At 39.6% G+C, this 18,027-nt stretch overlaps 1 protein-coding gene across 3 annotated transcripts in view; it reads right to left on the bottom strand.

Moving 5' to 3' along the window:
• Nucleotides 1-18,027, bottom strand: part of CPQ (carboxypeptidase Q) — a 534,503-nt gene that overhangs the window by 357,376 nt on the left and 159,100 nt on the right. For all 3 annotated transcript variants that reach the window (XM_049853887.1, XM_049853888.1, XM_049853889.1), the window contains exon 3: nucleotides 7,317-7,524. In XM_049853887.1, coding sequence (XP_049709844.1) covers nucleotides 7,317-7,524 — 208 coding nt within the window. The remainder of the gene's footprint in view (nucleotides 1-7,316; nucleotides 7,525-18,027) is intronic.

Below are 18,027 nucleotides of genomic sequence, written 5' to 3' on the forward strand. Positions count from 1 at the left end.
GATAGTGTGTGATGGTGAGGAAGGGAATGGAGAGCAGTAGATGAGAAATCATACGCAGTCATGGAACTCTTAGGAAGTGTAGTACACTGAGGGAGTGTGATTCCTGACTACTGGAATATGGAGGATGTTGAGAAATGGAACTGCTCAATGTGTGCTTGTTGTAATGACTGATAAAGAGTGGAACTTAAGAGACTTAGTAACTCTAAAAATGACAGATAAAGGAAGAGAAAAAACAATCAAAGGCCATCTGACTTAGAAGGCAGAAGAGAGGGCATCACTTTCATTGAGATAGCAAATGCAGAAGAAATACATGGAAGGATGAGATGAATTCAGTTTCAAACTGAAACCGAGGTCACTATGAGACATCCAAGAGAAGCAGCAGTATGCAGTTAGGGACACGGTCCTGGAGCTCACGGCCGTGGTGTGAACGGGAGAGCTGGGTCTGAAAACTGCCGTGGTACAGATGGCAACTGAAACCATAAGCAGGTGGGATTGCTCACACAGAATAATCGGAGTAAGAATCAGAGAAATAGGGAAGGGGAGAAAGAGAGAGAAGGGGAAAGAGAGAAATGAGAGAACAAAAGCGACTATAAGAAACGATTCGTGGAAACCAAAGAGGGATTCAAAATTGAGAAAGCAGTCAATAATGACAATTGCTTCAAAAAGATCAAGTAAGATGACGTCCTGAAAAGCATCCATCATACCTGACAACTAGGCAGCTATTTGTAACCTTAACAATTTCCATTTCAGTATTGGCAAAAGCTAGGTTAAAATGAGCTGCAGAATGAATGAGAACAAGGAAGTAGAGATAGAAATATAGAATGTTCTTTAAGGAAACTTGGCTGTAAAAACAATTAGCTAAAAGAGGTCAAAGAGACAGAATTTGTTTCATTTTGTTTTTTTATTTTTCAACATAAAAGACTTAAATATGTTGATACATTGAGTTGCTCATTCTAGTTCTCTATTTCCCTATCGTGACCCTTCTACTTGGCCTATTGGGTTGTTTTCAAAACAAATTAGCATAACATATGTAAAAGATTGAAAAGGACAATGTTATTTTATATATATACATGTTGAAAGAATGGAGTTACAAAAGTTAAGAGTCCAGTGAAAAATGGTTGGCTATAAAATCAAAGAAAAAAATTAGTCTAGGACTAGAAATATTAAGAAAAATGTCCATTTAATATACAGCACAAGTTGCTGACCACAAAACCTTAGCAGATAACAAATTTTTAAGTCCTACACTGGTGGCACAGTGCTTAAAGACCTCGGCTCCACTGCTAAGCAAAAGGTTGGTGGTTTGAACCCACCAGCCACTCCATGGGAGAAAGACGTGGCAGTCTGCTTCAGTAAAGATTTATAGCCTTGGAAACCCTATGGGGCAGTTCTACTCTGTCCTTATAGGATCGCTATGAGTCGGAATCAGTTCGACGGCAATGGGTTTGGGTTTGGGTTTGGGTTTATGTTGGAAAAAATGCTTCTGGTGCTCCCAGGTTGTGGCTTGAGTTTCCAGATATCTTCATTAAAAAAAAAAAAAAAAAATTTTTTTTTTTTTTAATCTTCATTAGGCCAGTGAGGGGGGAAAAAAAAGCCAACAAACGCTGGCAGATCACTGTACATTAAGTCATCTGAGAATTTATCAGTCTTTATGAGTGGTAGTTCTTAACTAAAGATTTCTGGCAGTCACCCAGTTTCACCAAACAACAGACTAACTCTATAATTTAGATCTCATGACAGTGAAATCACGGCGAATGGCCACAGCTTGCTGGGTCTGTTATACCAAAGGGTAAGTGAGGTATTCTGGGAAGTAAGTTAACCATTTTAGGACTTCCCTTCTGGAAAGAGTCAACCATCCAAAGGAATATGGTCCAACCATTGTTTCACCAGTCATGAAACCTTTGAAGACTACAAAGAACGTTATTTTTTGCACTATGACATCAGTGTAATGAGTTTTTCTCTCATAAAACTTCTAACAAGTGGTTTTAGCATGCCCCATCTTCCTCCCATGGGAAGACATCTTATCCTTATAAAAGAAAAATGTCTCTCTCCTTTTTTCTGCACTTTGGACAACTCCGCCTGTCTGGGTTTCCTAGTTGTTGATGTCTCCTCCTCAGTCATTTTACTTTCAAAAGTGCAGGGTGCTAACTGGACTAAACCAAAAGCAAAGAAGTTTCCTGAATATAATCAAATGCTTCAAAGGCCAGAGTAGCAGGGACAGGGGTATGGGGACCATGGTTTCAGGGGATATCTAGGTCAATTTTAAAAAAAAGGAAAACAAAACCCACTGCTGTCGAGTCATTTTCTACTCATAGCGACCCTATCGGACAGAGTAGAACTGCCCCATAGAGTTTCCAAGGAGTATGTGGTGGATTCAAAGTGCTGACATTTGGCTACCAGCATTTAACCACTATGTCACCAGGGTTTCCCTAGGTCAACTGGCATAACAAAATGTATTAAGAAAACATTTTGCATCCCACTTTGGTAAGAGGCGTCTGGGGTCACAAACACTAGCTAGTGCCCATCTAAGACACATCACTTGGTCTCAACCCACCTGGGGCAAAGGAGAATGAAGAACACCAAAGACATATGGTAAAGATGAGCCCAAGAAACAGAACAGCTCACATAAACCAGGGAAAACATCAGCCTGAGACCGGAAGAACTAGATGATGCCCAGCACCACTGGTCACTGCCCTGACAGGGAACACAACAGAGAACCCCTGATGGAGCAGGTCAACAATAAGATGAAGATATCAAATTCTCATAAAAAGACCAGACCTAGTGGTCTGACTGAGACTAGAAGAACCCTGGAGGTCATGGTCCCCGGACCCTTTGTTAGCCCAAGACTAGAACCATTCTCAAAGCCAACTCTTCAGACGGGGATTGGACTGGACTATAAGACAGAACTTCTTGGCTCAAGTAGGTACATGAGACTATGTGGGCAACTCCTGTCTGGAGATGAGATGAAAAGGCAGCGGGGGACAGAAGCTGGTTGAATGGACATAGGGAATACAGGGTGGAGAGGAGGAATGTGCTGTCTCATTATGGGAAAGCAGCTAGGAGTACATAGCAAGGTATGTATAAATTTCTTTATGATAGACTGACTTGATTTGTAAACTTTCACTTAAAGCACAATTTAAAAAAATGGCGCAGGGTGCTAATTAAGGTCAAGCAGCTGTGTCTCCAGTTCCAAACAGCAATTGTGCAGAATAAATAAACTTCCCTTCACAATTAAAAAGAAAAGAAAAAAAAAAAAAACCACTGCTGTCAAGTCAATTTTGACTCATACCAATCTCATAGGGTTCCCGAGGCTATAGATTTCTACAGAAGCAGACTGCAACATCTTTCTCCTGCACAGCCACTGGTGGTTTAGAACCTCTAAGCTTTTGGTTAGCAGTTGATCCCTTTACTCACTGCACCACCAAGGCTCCTTTTCCCCTTCACAATAGATACTAAAAAATCCAATCTTGAGACCCAAGTAAACTCTATCTTCAAATATTTTTGCATATATATATATATATGTATATATATATATATTTATCTCAGAGAAACCAGGCTACGACACAAAAATCAAAAAAAACCAAACCTACTGCTGTCGAGTTGATTCCCATTCATAGCGACCCTATTGGACAGAGTAGAGCTGCCCCATATGGTTTCCAAGGAGCTCCTGGTGGATTCGAACTGCCAGCCTCTTGGTTAACGCCTCTAACTCTAGATGGTGCTTTTCATCCATGTTCCTCAAATATTTTATCTTTAATATGTGATAAAACCATATATTGCTATTAAACTAGGTTGAATGTCTGCAGGTCAAATTTTAGATTTTTTTTATACACTGAGATACTGAATTTCATCTTCAGAATGGCAATCAGTAAAGCACTGAGGCATTACCAAAATCAGAATAACAAAGAATAAAACAAACTTTACAATGTCCTCAAACAATACTTGCTGTTAAGTGCCATCAAGTCAATTCTGACTCATTGTGACTCTATATACAGCAGAACAAAACACTACCCAGTCCTGCGCCATTGTCACAATCATTGCTGTTTCAGCCCATTGTTGCAGCCACTGTGTCAATCCATCTTGTCGAGGGTCTTCCTCTTTTTCACTGGCTCTCTACTTTACCAAGCATAATGTCCTTCTCCAGGGACTGATTCCTCCTAATAACATGTCCAAAGCAGGTGATCCACACAGTCAAATGCCTTTAAATGTCAATAAAACACAGGCAAACAACTTTCTAGTATCCTCTGCTTTCAGCCAAGATCATCTGACATCAGCAATGATATCCCTCTGTCTTAGTCATCTTGTGCCACATCCTCTTCTAAATCTAGCTTGAATTTCTGGCAGCTCCCTGTCAATGTACCGCTCCAACCACTTGTGAATGATCTTCGGCAAAACTTGGCTGTGATGTTAACGATTTTTCCATAATTTCCACATTCTGTTGGATCACCTTCCTTTGGAATGGGCACAAATACGGAACTTTCTAGTCAGCTGCCACGGAGCTGTCTTCCAAATGTCTTGGCACAGACCAGTGAGCACCTCCAGTGCTATATCCATTTGTTGAAACATCTCAATTGGTATTCCGTCAATTCCTGAAGCCTTGTTTTTCACCAGTGCCTTCAGTGCAGCTTGGACTTCTTTCAGTACCATCAGTTCTTGATCATATGCTAGCTCCTGAAATGAATGAAAGTAAACTACTTTTTTTTGGTACAATGACTCTGTGTATTCCTTCCTTCTTTTGATGCTTCCTGTGTCAATCAATATTTTCCCCATAGAATCCTTCAATATATTGCAACTCTAGGCTTGATTTTTTTTTTTTTCAGTTCTTTCAACCTACCTGAGAGTGCCAAGTGTGTTCTCTTTTGGTTTTCTAGCTTCAAGTCTTCGCATATTTCATTATAATACTTTACTTTGTCTTCTCAAGCTGCCCTTTGAAATCTTCTGTTCAGCTCTTTTACTTCATTATTTCTTTCATCCACTTTAGCTACTCTACGTTCAAGAGCAAGCTTCAGAGTCTCTTCTGATGTCCATTTTGGTCTTTTTTTGTTTCATGTCTTTTTAATGACCTTTTGTTTTCTTTATGTTTGATGCCCTTGATGTCATCCCACACCTCATCTTGTCTTCAGTCATTAGTGTTTAATGCATCAAATCTATCTTGAGATGGTCTCTTTCTCATGGACTTCTTTAATTTTCTTCAGCTTCAACTTAAAGTTGCACATGAGCAACTGATGTTCTGTTCCACAGTTGGCCCCTGGCCTTGTTCTCATTGATGATATTGAGCTTTTCCATCTTCTCTTTCCACAGATGTAGTCGATTTGATTCCTATGTTTTCCATCCAGTGAGGTCCACATACATAGTCACCATTTATGTCATTGAAAAAAGGTATTTGCAATGAATGATTTGTTGGTCTTGTGAAATTCTACCATGTGATCTCTGGCATCATTTCTATCACCAAGGCCATATTTTCCAACTTCAGATCCTTCTGTATTTCCAACTTTTGCATTCCAATTGCCAGTAATTATCAATGCATCTTAATTGCATGTTTGATCAATTTGAGACTGCAGAAGTTGGTAAAAATCTTCGGTTTCCTCATCTTTGTCATTAGTGGTTGGTGTATGAACCCCTGGTGGTGTAATGGTTAAGAGCTACGGCTGCTAACCAAAAGGTCAGCAGTTTGAATCCACCAGGCTCCTTGGAAACCGTACGGGGCAGTTCTATTCTGTTCTGTAGGTAGCTGTGAGTCGGAATCTACTTGACAGCAATGGGGCTTTTTTTTTTTTTTCAGTATAACATGTGAGGAGCCCTGGTGGTACAGTAGCTAAGAGCTTGGTAGCTAATCAAAAGGCCAGCAGTTCGAATCTACCAGGTGTTCCTTGGGAACCCTATGAGGCAGTTCCTATAAGGTCACTATGAGTTGGAATTGACTTGATGGCAACGGGTTTGGGTTTTGGTTTGTTTGGTGTATAAATTTGAATAATAGTATTAATGTACTATTAAAGTGGTCTTCCTTGTATGATGTGGTTATTATCCTATCACTGACAGTGTTGTACTTCAGGATAGATTTTGAAATGTTCTTTTTGATGATGAATTCCTCTTCAATTTGTCATTCCTGACATGGTAGACAATCTGATTGTCTGATTCAAAATGGTCAATACCAGTCCATTTCACCTCACTAATGCCTAGATTATCAATCTTTCTATGTTCCATTTCATTTTTGACAATTTCCAATTTTCCCAGATTCATACTTTGTAATTCCACATTTCAATTAATGGATGTTTGCAGTTGTTTCTTCTCATTTTGAGTCATGCCACCTCAGCAAATAAAGGTCTTAGAAGCTTAACTCCATCCATGTAATTAAGGTCGAGTCTACTTTGATAAAGTAGCTCTTCCACAGTCATACTCTGAGTGCCTTCCAACCTGAGGGGCTCATCTTTCAGCACTATATCAGATAATGTTCTGCTGCTATCCATAAGGTTTTCACCAGCCAATTTTTTTCAGAAGTAGACTGCTAGGACCTTTTTCCTAGCCTGTGTTAGTCTGGAAGCTCTGCTGAAACCTGCCAACCACGGGTCACCCTACTAGTATTTGAGATACCAGTAGCATAGCTTCTAGCATCACAGCAACATGCAAGCCACCATAGTACAACAAACTGACAGACACATGGTGGCAAGCAACACTACCAAACCTTTATACAGACCTTTGTAGTTAATTATCTTTCATGAATTTATCTCATTTATTCTTAAAACAATTGTGTATATTTATTATTCTTCCTCATCACCGGTTAACAGATGAGAAAGCTGAAGTCCACAGAGTTTAAGAAACTTTCCCAAGACCACATAGCTGTTTGGTGGCAGACTGAGGTCTATATATCCCAGGACCTCTGATCCCTAAACTCTCTCCATCACACTATAGACACTCTCCAACCCCCACCCCCAATCGTTTTACCTACTCTATTTTTATTTCACTTCTCTCACAACAATGGAAAATAGTCTGGCTTCCTCTGAAGCCATTAGGAATATTTGATGAAACACAGACGTGAATTTAATTCTCTCTCCATGAAAATATATAACATATTCGTTAAATAAGGAATGTTATGGGATCATCATGGATGTAGAAATTTTTTTAAAGGAAGGTAAAAATGTTGTTTGGAATCCTGAAAAGGCTAAGGAAGATATTATAAACAAGTGACCAAATGTGGAACGGGGAAAATTCCATGCACAATCAATATTTTCATTTGAATGGTCTTTTATTTCTTAAGGCTTCTCTTTCATGGACAATCCTGGTTTTTTTTGGAAGGAGTTCAAATGAACAGCATGACTAACCTGTAGATGGAGAAGGGAGTCACTGATCGGATGAGGGATGCCACAGCCCCCAGTCTGGCAGCTTCCACTGCTCCTCGAACTCGGTACAGCACCGTGCTCGAGTAGTTGACGTAAGGTTGGTTATAAACAACAATCTTCCCTCTGGCTTCTGGGGCCCTTCTTTGCAGTTCATCGAAAGAGGTCACCACCAGAACTTCTGCTGTAATGCCTAGAAATAAAAGTCATACAAGATTAATTTATGGCTTCCGATCAGCCAGGTTAAATTGGCACACAAAAGGTCACACGTGTTCTATTCGCCACATCTGGCAAACTGGTTTTAGAAGATCAAAGTTTTAGAATCATGGGAGAAAGATTGTAGAGGTTACCCAGTTTCCCAAGAGGCAGAAAAAGCATTCAAGATAATATAACATATGATTCATAAGGTTTTTCAACTCACTTGACCAGCTGGTATTAAATCACAAATTGTTTGAAGAGACAATGTTTTTCTCTTCTTCTTTCCCACCCTAAAAAGTCATGAATTTCACAGAATGACAGTAATTATTTATAAAGAAAATGCATTTCAGAAAGCTCCCCTTGGGATTAATTAAACACATATTTATCTTTTCATAAAACTAGTTTAACATGTTGCTAAACAACCTACACTGACATAACACAAAGGATGGCAGTCTGTGAAGAATGCTCTTCAAAGCCAACATTTTTCATAAATACAACTTTTAGCAAATAATTAACGTAACCTCTCCAAAGAGCCACAAAAAGAGTTTGTTTTCTCTTCTTCTTTGTACAAAACACTCTTAAAGACATGGAAACTTCTCAAGCTTCTCAATTTACAATACCATCAATACAGTCTGTGGTCCCATAAGGTTAGGCAGACAGTCCCAGGGTTATGAACAACCAATTTACAAGCAACTCATAGTTACAAACCAACCCCCATAAAGTCTATTATATTTAAAATTTGAGGCATATACAATGGTTTGTAATAAAAAATGGGAGCTACTTTGCAACGTTTATGTACAATTTATGTACAAATTTGATTAAAAGCAGATTTAGGAACAGAACTCATTCATTATCCAGGGACTGCCTGTATATAACATGGTGTTTACACAACATCCAAATCACATAATGTCTTATCTCACACAAAGTATTGTGGACGTTAAGTGACACATGACTACTCATTCATCACCAAACACATCACCATTTTTCAAATAAAAATATTTTGAAGACGTTGTGTAAATATCCTATAATCCTGCTGTCTCACTTAGAAAAAATACGCTATCTTTCTGCACCAGAAGACTTGCCCAGATCTTCTAGATTAGGGAGCAGGGTTTCACATCTTCCAAGAAGTCATTCAACAACTGACAGGCCACCGAAAATCCAATTTGATAGAGTAGTTAAAATGACAAGTAAAAAATATTTAGCAACAAAGGCCTGATGCAGTAGCTAAATGTAACGATCTAAAACAAAGTTATAGGCACCTGCTGTTTCGTGGCTTCAGCCATGCAGCCATGAAATACATCAGTAAAAACCAAAACATCGACACATATTTGGTATTACTTCCTTAATCTCACAAACTAGAGAAGAATTCTGAAAGTTTATCGAATGTAATAAAAATGTTAACTGTTATGTTGAAAATCCTTTTTAAATGTGTAACAAGTATGAAAGAATTCTTGGTTTCAGTATTAGCTCCACCATAACAGACCTTTGGACTAGCTCCTCTCCTACTTCTTTCTGGTTCCACCTCCTCATACTGAATTTGTACTTTTACTTTAAAGTGATTGGCTACAGATCTATAAGCATGTCTCCACCAAAATTCAGAACTCAAAACTTAATTTATAATCTCAAAAAAGGTAATTTGCAATTATAGAAAGTAAGAAAGGCACTATCTTTTTCCCATGAGACGCGTGTGTAAAAATACAAATAAGGATTTGGCTAGACAGATTTTGAGATTCGTAACTTTCTGATACCTGAAGTTACCTTGAAATTTGACTGGGGTTATTGTTGGCATAGTATGGGAATTTTTCTGATGGCTGTCAGCTGTTCTTAATGAATAACACGTTCAGTGGTCCACCCAAGGGATGTCCCAGTGATGGGATAATTTTGGCATCTAGATTGGAGCCACTAAAAATAAAGCCATACTTCTATAAATTTTCATAGGCCACTGCAAAATTAACGGCATACGAGGCTGGTACCTCACTAAGGTCTAGCTTCAAATCAAGTTCTTTTAATAAATGAGAGAGGGATGGAGTCCTGCAGAGCCAAGCCCTAACCTAGAGACCACAGTTGCCAGTGACAGTCACCAGTAGCACTGACAGGTAAAAACTTACCACCATGAACTTGGAAGAGGAGCTCAAATTATTTTTCTTCCTGAAACCTTAGAGTGATATTTGATTCCTCTCTTTCCTTTATCCTGCACATCTAATCAATGCCCAAATGCTGCTGATTTTACCCTTAAACATTGATTGAACCACATTCCCATTCTATCCCATTACACTATCTCAAATGGGGCCCTCATTACCTCTCTTTTGGATGGTTGCAAGTCCCTTCCTGTAACACTATCACCACTGATATCCCAGCCACAAGCCCAGCTCCCCCAGTTTAATCTCCATAGTGCTTCCAGAGTGATCTACTTGAACTACTGGAAGGTCAGATCTGCCTATGTCACCACCTTCTCACTCCTACCTCTGCAGAAAATCCAACACTTCAACGTACCACTCAGGCTTATCTAACTCTATAGACACTGGATCCCTTTTATTTTAAACTTCAACCTTACTAAACTTTAATGGTCCCCCTCAACACCATGCATGCTATTTCACCCCTCAGTGTCTTTGTACACTATGGTATATCATGTCTTGCTGACATTCTCCCAACTTCATCATATGACTTAAAAAAAAAAAAAAAGTTGCAGTCCAGTGATTTCAACTCAAGGCGGCCCAATGTGTTGTACAGTAGTACTATGCTCCATAGGGTTTTCAATGGCTGTGACCTTTCAGAAGCCGATTGCCAGGCCCTTCTTCCAAGGTGCCTCTGTGTGGGTTTAACCGTCACCCTTTTAGTGAGTAGCTGAGCACTTAACTGTCTGTGCTACCCAGGGACTCCTATCATGTACCTAACACCACATATTTATCCCTTAGCATTCCACTCAAGAACCACTTCTTTGGGAAGTGTACCCTGGCCCCTTGCCTCATGTCCCATCCCCCTAGCCCACTCCCAGTCAGGCTAGGTCACGCACTACCCTCCTCTGGAATTTCAGGGCACCCTGTTGGGCCTTCCTTCACACTAAATAAGTGAAACTCTACCTGTTTATGGCTCTCTTCACCCTCGCAATTATGATCTTCTCAGGGCTTAGGGCCATGTCCATTTTTGTTTGTATCCCCAGGGCCTAACACAGTGCTTGGCCTCCGTTTAGGCAGTTAGTCAATAAATACTCATTGAATGCCATTGCTCTAAATAAGGGATCATTGACTGGATCTAAAGCATTTCCTCGGATGTGCAATTTTACCTTTAAAGTTTGATAGCACTTCTCCCACAGTAACTCAGTGGTCTGATTCTCTTACCAACCCAGAGCACAGCTGCAAAGCAATAGCCAAGAACAAAAGGCCTTCATGCGATGAGAACATAAATATAAATTCCAAGTACTAAAGTTCAGGTATCTGATTTATATGAAGGCTCTTCTGGCCCTCTTTTATATAAAATTTTAAACTGGTGCCTAAACTTGTAAACTATGAGAAACAACAAATCAAAAGGAGAAGATAAGCCAGAAAGTTGATGGGAGCACCACACACACAAAAATTATACATAAAGGTATACATGTATGTATATGTATGTATGTATAATAAATGACAGAAACACCATAAAATAACAAATATTAACAGAGCTTTCTACAATGATGAAAATGTTCTGTCTGTGGTAACATAGTAGCCCTTACCCATATGTGGCCACTGAGCATTTGAAATGTGACTAGTATGATGGAGAAACTGAATTTTTAATGTTATTTAAATTAATTTAGGTTTAGATTTAAACAGCTATTTGTGTATAGTGGCTACTATAAAGAACTCACAATCACTCAGGTTCAGGCCAGCATGTAAGGGCACACAGCTGAAAGTGGCCCTAAGGACTGTGCTCCATGACAGCCCAGTAACAGATGGGACCGTATGGTGATGACTCCTGCGTTAGTCACAGGCCAGGAGACTGTACTCAATATCCAACATTCAGGAAGGCAGGGTGTGTACAAACACTTTAGGAAGATTTTTGCTGAAATTGAACAAAATAAAACAAGGTCATCTGGAAAGCTTCACTCTTCTAAATTAGTTTCTATGTTGGCACGTGTTACACCAAAGAGAATTCCCATGCTCGCCTTCAAATCAGCAGGCTCCCATTCTTTTTTCTGCTCTCATCTTCCTTCTCCCATCCTCCCATGCCAGAAGATAGTGCAAGCTAATAAGAGAAAACCAGTGTTATCTTCAAAATAAGGCCAGCTCTGCCCTCCCTATTTAAAATTGCAATCCACTCCCTTCCTCCTATCCTCTCATCTTTCTTCATTTTTCCACAGCATTTATCAGCTTCCAACTAACTGTCTCCTCCTATAGTAATATAAGCTCCATGGGGGTAGAATTTTTTTATCTGTTTTAGTCACTAATGTTATCCAAGTACCTGCTGAAATATTATCTGATGTATAGTATGTGTAATGTATAACCCACATAAAAAAAAAAAATTTTTTTTTTTATATATATATGCAGATACATGAGACCTGGTGGTAGAGCAGCTAAAATGCACAGCTGCTAACCAAAAGGCTGGCAGTTCAAACCCTCCAGCTGCTCCACTGGTGGCACTCTGCTTCTGTAAAGATTTACAGCCTTGGAAACTCTACGGGTCAGTTCTACTCTGTCCTATATGGTTGCTATGAGTCGGAATCGACTTGACTGTAGTGGGTGTGGCTTTGGCTTTTTATATATACATATGTATGATAATAAATATATATATATATCACATACTATTCAATGTATACTATTCACACTACATATACTATTTAGTGTATACTATTAGATACGTGCATGAATATATATGTGTGTGTGTATGTCCGTACACACACACACACACACACAGAATAAAGGGAAACCAAAATAAATATTTAGTACTCCATCCATAGTGCCCTTGAGAGGGATATCAGCTTGGTAAAGTTCAGGGTCAGTAAAAAAGAAGAAGACTCTCAATGAGATGGATTGACACAGTGGCTGCAATAACGGGCTCAAGCATAACAATGATTGTGAGGATGGTGCAGGCCTGGGCAGTGTTTTGGTCTATTGTACACAGGGTCACTATGAATCAGAACAAACTTGATGGGACCTAACAACAACAACCCTATCCTTAATTACCCTCTAAAAAATGTACACTTCCAAGGACTTACATGTTTCTGTAGGACAGAATAATTGATAATATAGTGAAATCTGTGAGAGCCGGAGCTCCAGGGTACTGCCTCATTTTTCTGGTCTCACAAGTATTCCGCCTTTGACAAGTTGCAGTCTCACCAATTTCTATCACTCATTTTAGTGGAAAATGTTTGAGTTTTCCTTCCATGACAGGTTTCTGCCTTACACAGATTCTAGCTTTTCCAGGTTTTATTGTAATAATAGCTACATTTGAGTGTCTATTTTTTACACTAATGTTCACAGCTACAATGCAAAGCAGTTACAAGAAAAATGAGGTTCAGTGAAATAAGTTCACACAACTACTAAGTGCTGAAGCTGAGATCTGAAGCATAGGTTGTCTGAATCCGGGGTTCATGTTCTTCCTATTAAATGCATTGCTATCTTCTTTCACAAACGCAAAATATATCAAAACGAAACCTCAAGACTTCCATTTTAAGAGGAATAAGAAGGAAAAATAAATAGGCATATAAAAGTGTGCCTAAATGATCAAGTAAAAGAGCTGAACAGACGATTTCGAAGGGCAGCTCAAGAAGACAAAGTATTATAACAAAATATGCAAAGACCTGGAGTTACAAAACCAAAAGGGAAGAACATGCTCAGTATTTCTCACGGTGAAAGAACTAAAGAAAAAATTAAAGTCTCGAGTTGCAATATTGAAGGATTCTATGGGCAAAATAATTGAACGACGCAGGAAACATCAAAAGAAGATGGAAGGAATACACAGATTCGCTGTACCAAAAAGAATTGGTCAATGTTCAACCATTTCAGGAAGCAGCATATTATCAAGAACTGATGGTACTGAAGGAAGAAGTCCAAGCAGCACTGAAGGAATTAATGAAAAGCAAGGCTCCAGGAATTGATGGAACACCAATTGAGATGTTTTAACGAATGGATGCAGCGCTGGAGGTTCTCACTCTTCTATGCCAAAAAATTTGGAAGACAGCTACCTGGGCAATTGGCTGGAAGAGATCCATATTTGTGCCCATTTCAAAGAAAGCTGATCCGACAGAATGCGGAAATTATCAAAAAATATCATTAATATCATACACAAGTAAACTTTTACTGAAGATTATTCAAAAGCAGTTGCAGCAGTACATCAACAGGGAACTGCCAGAAATTCAAGCCAGATTCAGAAAAGGACACGGAAAGAGGGATAACCTTGCTGATGTCAAACGCATCTTGGCTGAAAGCAGACAATACCAGAAAGATGTCTACCTGTGTTTTATTGACTATGCAAAGGCATTGGACTGTGTGGATCATAACAAATTACTGGTAATACTGCAAACAACTGGAATTTCAGAACACTTAATTGTGCTCCTGCAGAATGTGCACATGGACCAAGAGGCAGTTGTTTGAACAAAACAAGGGGATACTGTGTGGTTTAAAATCAGAAAAAGTGTGCATCAGAGTTGTATCCTTCCACCATACTCATTCAATCAGTATGCTACGGAAATACTCCATGAAGCCGGAGTATATGAAGAGCACAGCATCAGGATCAGAGGAAGACTCATTAACAACCTGTGTTATGCAGATAACACAATCTTGCTTGCTCAAAGTGAAGAGGACTGGAAGCACTTACTAATGAAGATCAAAGACCACAGCCTTCAGTATGGATTGCACCTCAAAATAAAGAAAACAAAAATCCTCACAACTGGACCAATACACAGCATCATGATAAAAGGAGAAAAGACTGACAATGTCAAAGATTTCATTTTACTGGGATCCACAATCAATGCCCATGGAAGCAGCAGTCAAGAAATAAATCAAATGACACATTGCATTGGGCAAATCTGCTGCAGAAGACCTGTTTAAAGTGTTAGAAAGCAAAGATGTTACTTTGAAGACTAAGGTCCGCCTCACCCAAGCAATGGTACTTTCAATCATCTCAAATGCATGTGAAAGATGGACAATAAATAAGGAAAACCAAAGAATTGGTACCTTTGAATTATGGTGTTGGCAAAGAAGATTGATTATACCATAGAGTTCCAGAAGAACGAACAGATATATCTTGGAAGAAGTATAGCCAGAATGCTCCTTTGAAGTGAGGATGGTGAGACTTCATCTCATATACTTTGGTCATGTTATCAGGAGGGACCAGTCCCTGGAGAAGGATACTATGCTTGGTAAAGTAGAAGGTTAGCGAAAAAGAGGAAGACCCTTAACGAGATGGATTGACACAGTAGCTGCAACAATGGGCTCAAACACAGCAAGGATTGTGAGGATGCCACAGGACCGAGCAGTGTTTTGTTCTGTTGTAATGAACTGACTCGTTGACACCTAACAACAAGTTATCAGTTATTTTCCTTAGTCTAACCAGGACATTCCTCAGCAATCAGGGTGCTGCTATCACATTCAGTTCCAATCAGTTACTAAGGGTTCTGGGAGGGGTGCTTCACTCTAGGACAAAAGTCATCAGACTCTGAGTAATGAAAAGGATTAAGGGAGTTAATTCTGAAGAGAATGTGGGACTGAAGCTAAATATACTCATATTACAAAGTGACTCTCTTTTGACTACAACCTATTATACCACACAAAATAGCATTAAAATCCTCAGGTTTCTTTTTATCCTCCATATCTAATTTTCAAAACTGATCAATTTATTTTTTGAGCAACTTGCCTGTGTGTAATTACTGCTGCTGTCTCCTCAAGGAGACAGCAGATGCTAACTGCTGTGGCTTGGCTCATATCACATATTCTACGGAGGACCTGACAGACTTCAGTTACAAACTCTTCTGCCATTATTCCTCCCAAGGACAGCTAAGACAGGGAAGAACGTGAAGTGAGAATTTTACAATGTTTTCTATTATTGAATAGAAAAGAGACTACAGACAGAAAAACTGTCTCTGGGTCTCAATTTAATGTGGTATGTTTTCGGAAATTGATTCTGGTTTCAGTTGAAGACTTAACCCCCCCAAATAGGAAATACTCCAGCCCCTAGCCAGAAGGAGGCCCTAGCATCTTATTCTTCCCACTTAGTCTTACATCACCTGCATGTACTATATAACTAGGATGGATGGAATGACTGCCTTTTCCTGAACTCATAGTCATGGAGAAGGGGAAACAGTTGTTCTTGGCAACTCAAGTGTTTTGGCCTAAAGTGGTAAGGAAATTGAAAATTCATGGCAAGACAGATAAAAGAACATCATAGCAGTCCTTTCCAAGGGTTCATTAGTTTGGGGAGAGTATTATAACTGCAATGTTCTTTTCATGGAAGTATAAGCCTTAAAGATTCAAAATAATTCACCACATTTACAGCCCTCCCACTGGTCCTGGCTTCATGCTGGGCACTGGGGACATTAAGAAGATGAACAAGATCCAGTCCTACCCATCGGATCATTATCTGGGGAGAAAAAAAGGTAAACAATAACTTCAAAAGGAATGCAGAATGTCATAGGTACCAAATGAAGATACAAAGCAAAATGTTATGAAAGGGTAATATAAATTGACATTAACTCTGACTGGGAGAAACCCATGAAATTCCCTGTGAGAGGAAACTTTAAGTGGGCCTTGAAGGATTTCAGTAGCCTGAAAATGAGGAAAAGGGCATTCCCAGGCAAAGAACAAAGACAAAAATAGATGAAACAACTATTGTCATTTACAGCAAATACTCAGATTCCTGCCAAGTCCTAAAACAGACAGTGAAACTCCCTAAAATCCTCCAATTAATAACTATGACGTTTATGGACCCCGTCCTCATTATACAAATTCCAGGAATGGAAGGTAAACATTGTCCTTGATGCAATTTGCAGGAAAAATTTCAAAACTCAGCTATTAGTTGAATGAAAGTTACAAGAGCAAGGAGCAAAGCACAACTCTGAATGTTGGCAAGAGGCATATGACCCATCTTTCCAAGTCTCCAGGGAGCTGGCTCCAAATAAACCTGGACTGTCAGCCTTGCGAGTGAGCCCAGACACAACTGCACCAAATTCCACGATGCAGTAAATAATCATCATCTCTAGAGAGGCAGCTGTCAGCCCCATGGAACAGTGTGCCACAAGCCATCACATCATACTGATACCTAAGGACAAGCCGCAAGTGAAGTAACTCATCTACTCTGACCTCTAAAATGAAGAACTTACAGAGAGACCTTTGTTGTTTAATGGGGAGGCACCTACCACAGGACCGTTATATTTGACTTAACATGTAACGTAAGACACTCAAGCTTTACAGGGATCCAACTCAGCAACATGTGGCAGCACTAAACCTAGAGCCCAGACTTGTCCTCAGGAAGTTGATGACCTCAGATTTCAAACTGCTTCTGCTGGTATTGCTGCAGCATGAGCACGATGACTTTTGGGTACTACCTTGATTGCTTTTTTTTTTTTTGGAAACCCTGGTGGTGTAGTGGTTAAGTGCTACGGCTGCTAATCAAAATGTTGGTAGTTAAAATCCACCAGTTCGAATCCTTGGAAACCCTGTGGGACAGGTCTATTTTGTCCCATAAGGTTGCTATGAGTCAGAATTGACTTGACAACAATGGGTTTGGTTTTGGGTTTTTTTATTATTATTACTTTTAGTAATTATCACAAGAAGCATTTATACTCTAAAACATGAAGTGTATGTACTCTCGATTGTTTTTGAACCATGGTTGAACACGGCTGCTTTCTCCTCAGCCACTAAGTATTTCCTTATAATGATGACTGGCGTTGGTGAGCAAGCACTTTCACAAAAACCATGGTCATCTAACGTATCTATTAAAGTGAGCACCAGAAAGGTACTACCCACATCACTCAGCTTCCAGCAGTATTTAAGGAGTAAAATCCACAGGTCTCAGTGATAGGTGGGAGACAAAGGTTGGGAAAAGAAATGTTTAAAGGGTGTCCGTTGAGTTTCCGGCTACAGTAGAATAAATCAGGGGTAATTATCATGGTCTAATCCATGGGTCCATTGCCAGAGTCCTGATGGTACAGTAGTTAAGAGCTCAGCTTCTAACCAAAAGGTCAGCAGTTCGAGTCCACCAGCTGCTCCTTGGAGACCATATGGGGCAGTTCTACTCTATCCTATAGGGTCACTATGAGTCGGAATTGACCTGATGGCAATGGGTTTGATTTTTTTTGTTTTGTTCTGTTTCAGTCCCTGGGTGGTACAAATGGTTAATAAGTTTAGCTGTGAACCGAAAGGCTGGAGGTTCGAGTCTACCCAGAGGCACCATGGAAGAAAGGCTAGGTGATCTCCTGAAAAATCACCCACTGAAAACCTATAGACCACAGTTCCACTGTGACATACATGGGGTCACTATGAGCGAGAATCTACTCAAAGGCAACTAGTTTTTTATCCTTGTCTGGGGT

The sequence above is a fragment of the Elephas maximus genome, chromosome 15, assembly GCF_024166365.1.
Source record: "Elephas maximus indicus isolate mEleMax1 chromosome 15, mEleMax1 primary haplotype, whole genome shotgun sequence".
Classification (NCBI taxonomy): Eukaryota; Metazoa; Chordata; class Mammalia; order Proboscidea; family Elephantidae; genus Elephas; species Elephas maximus.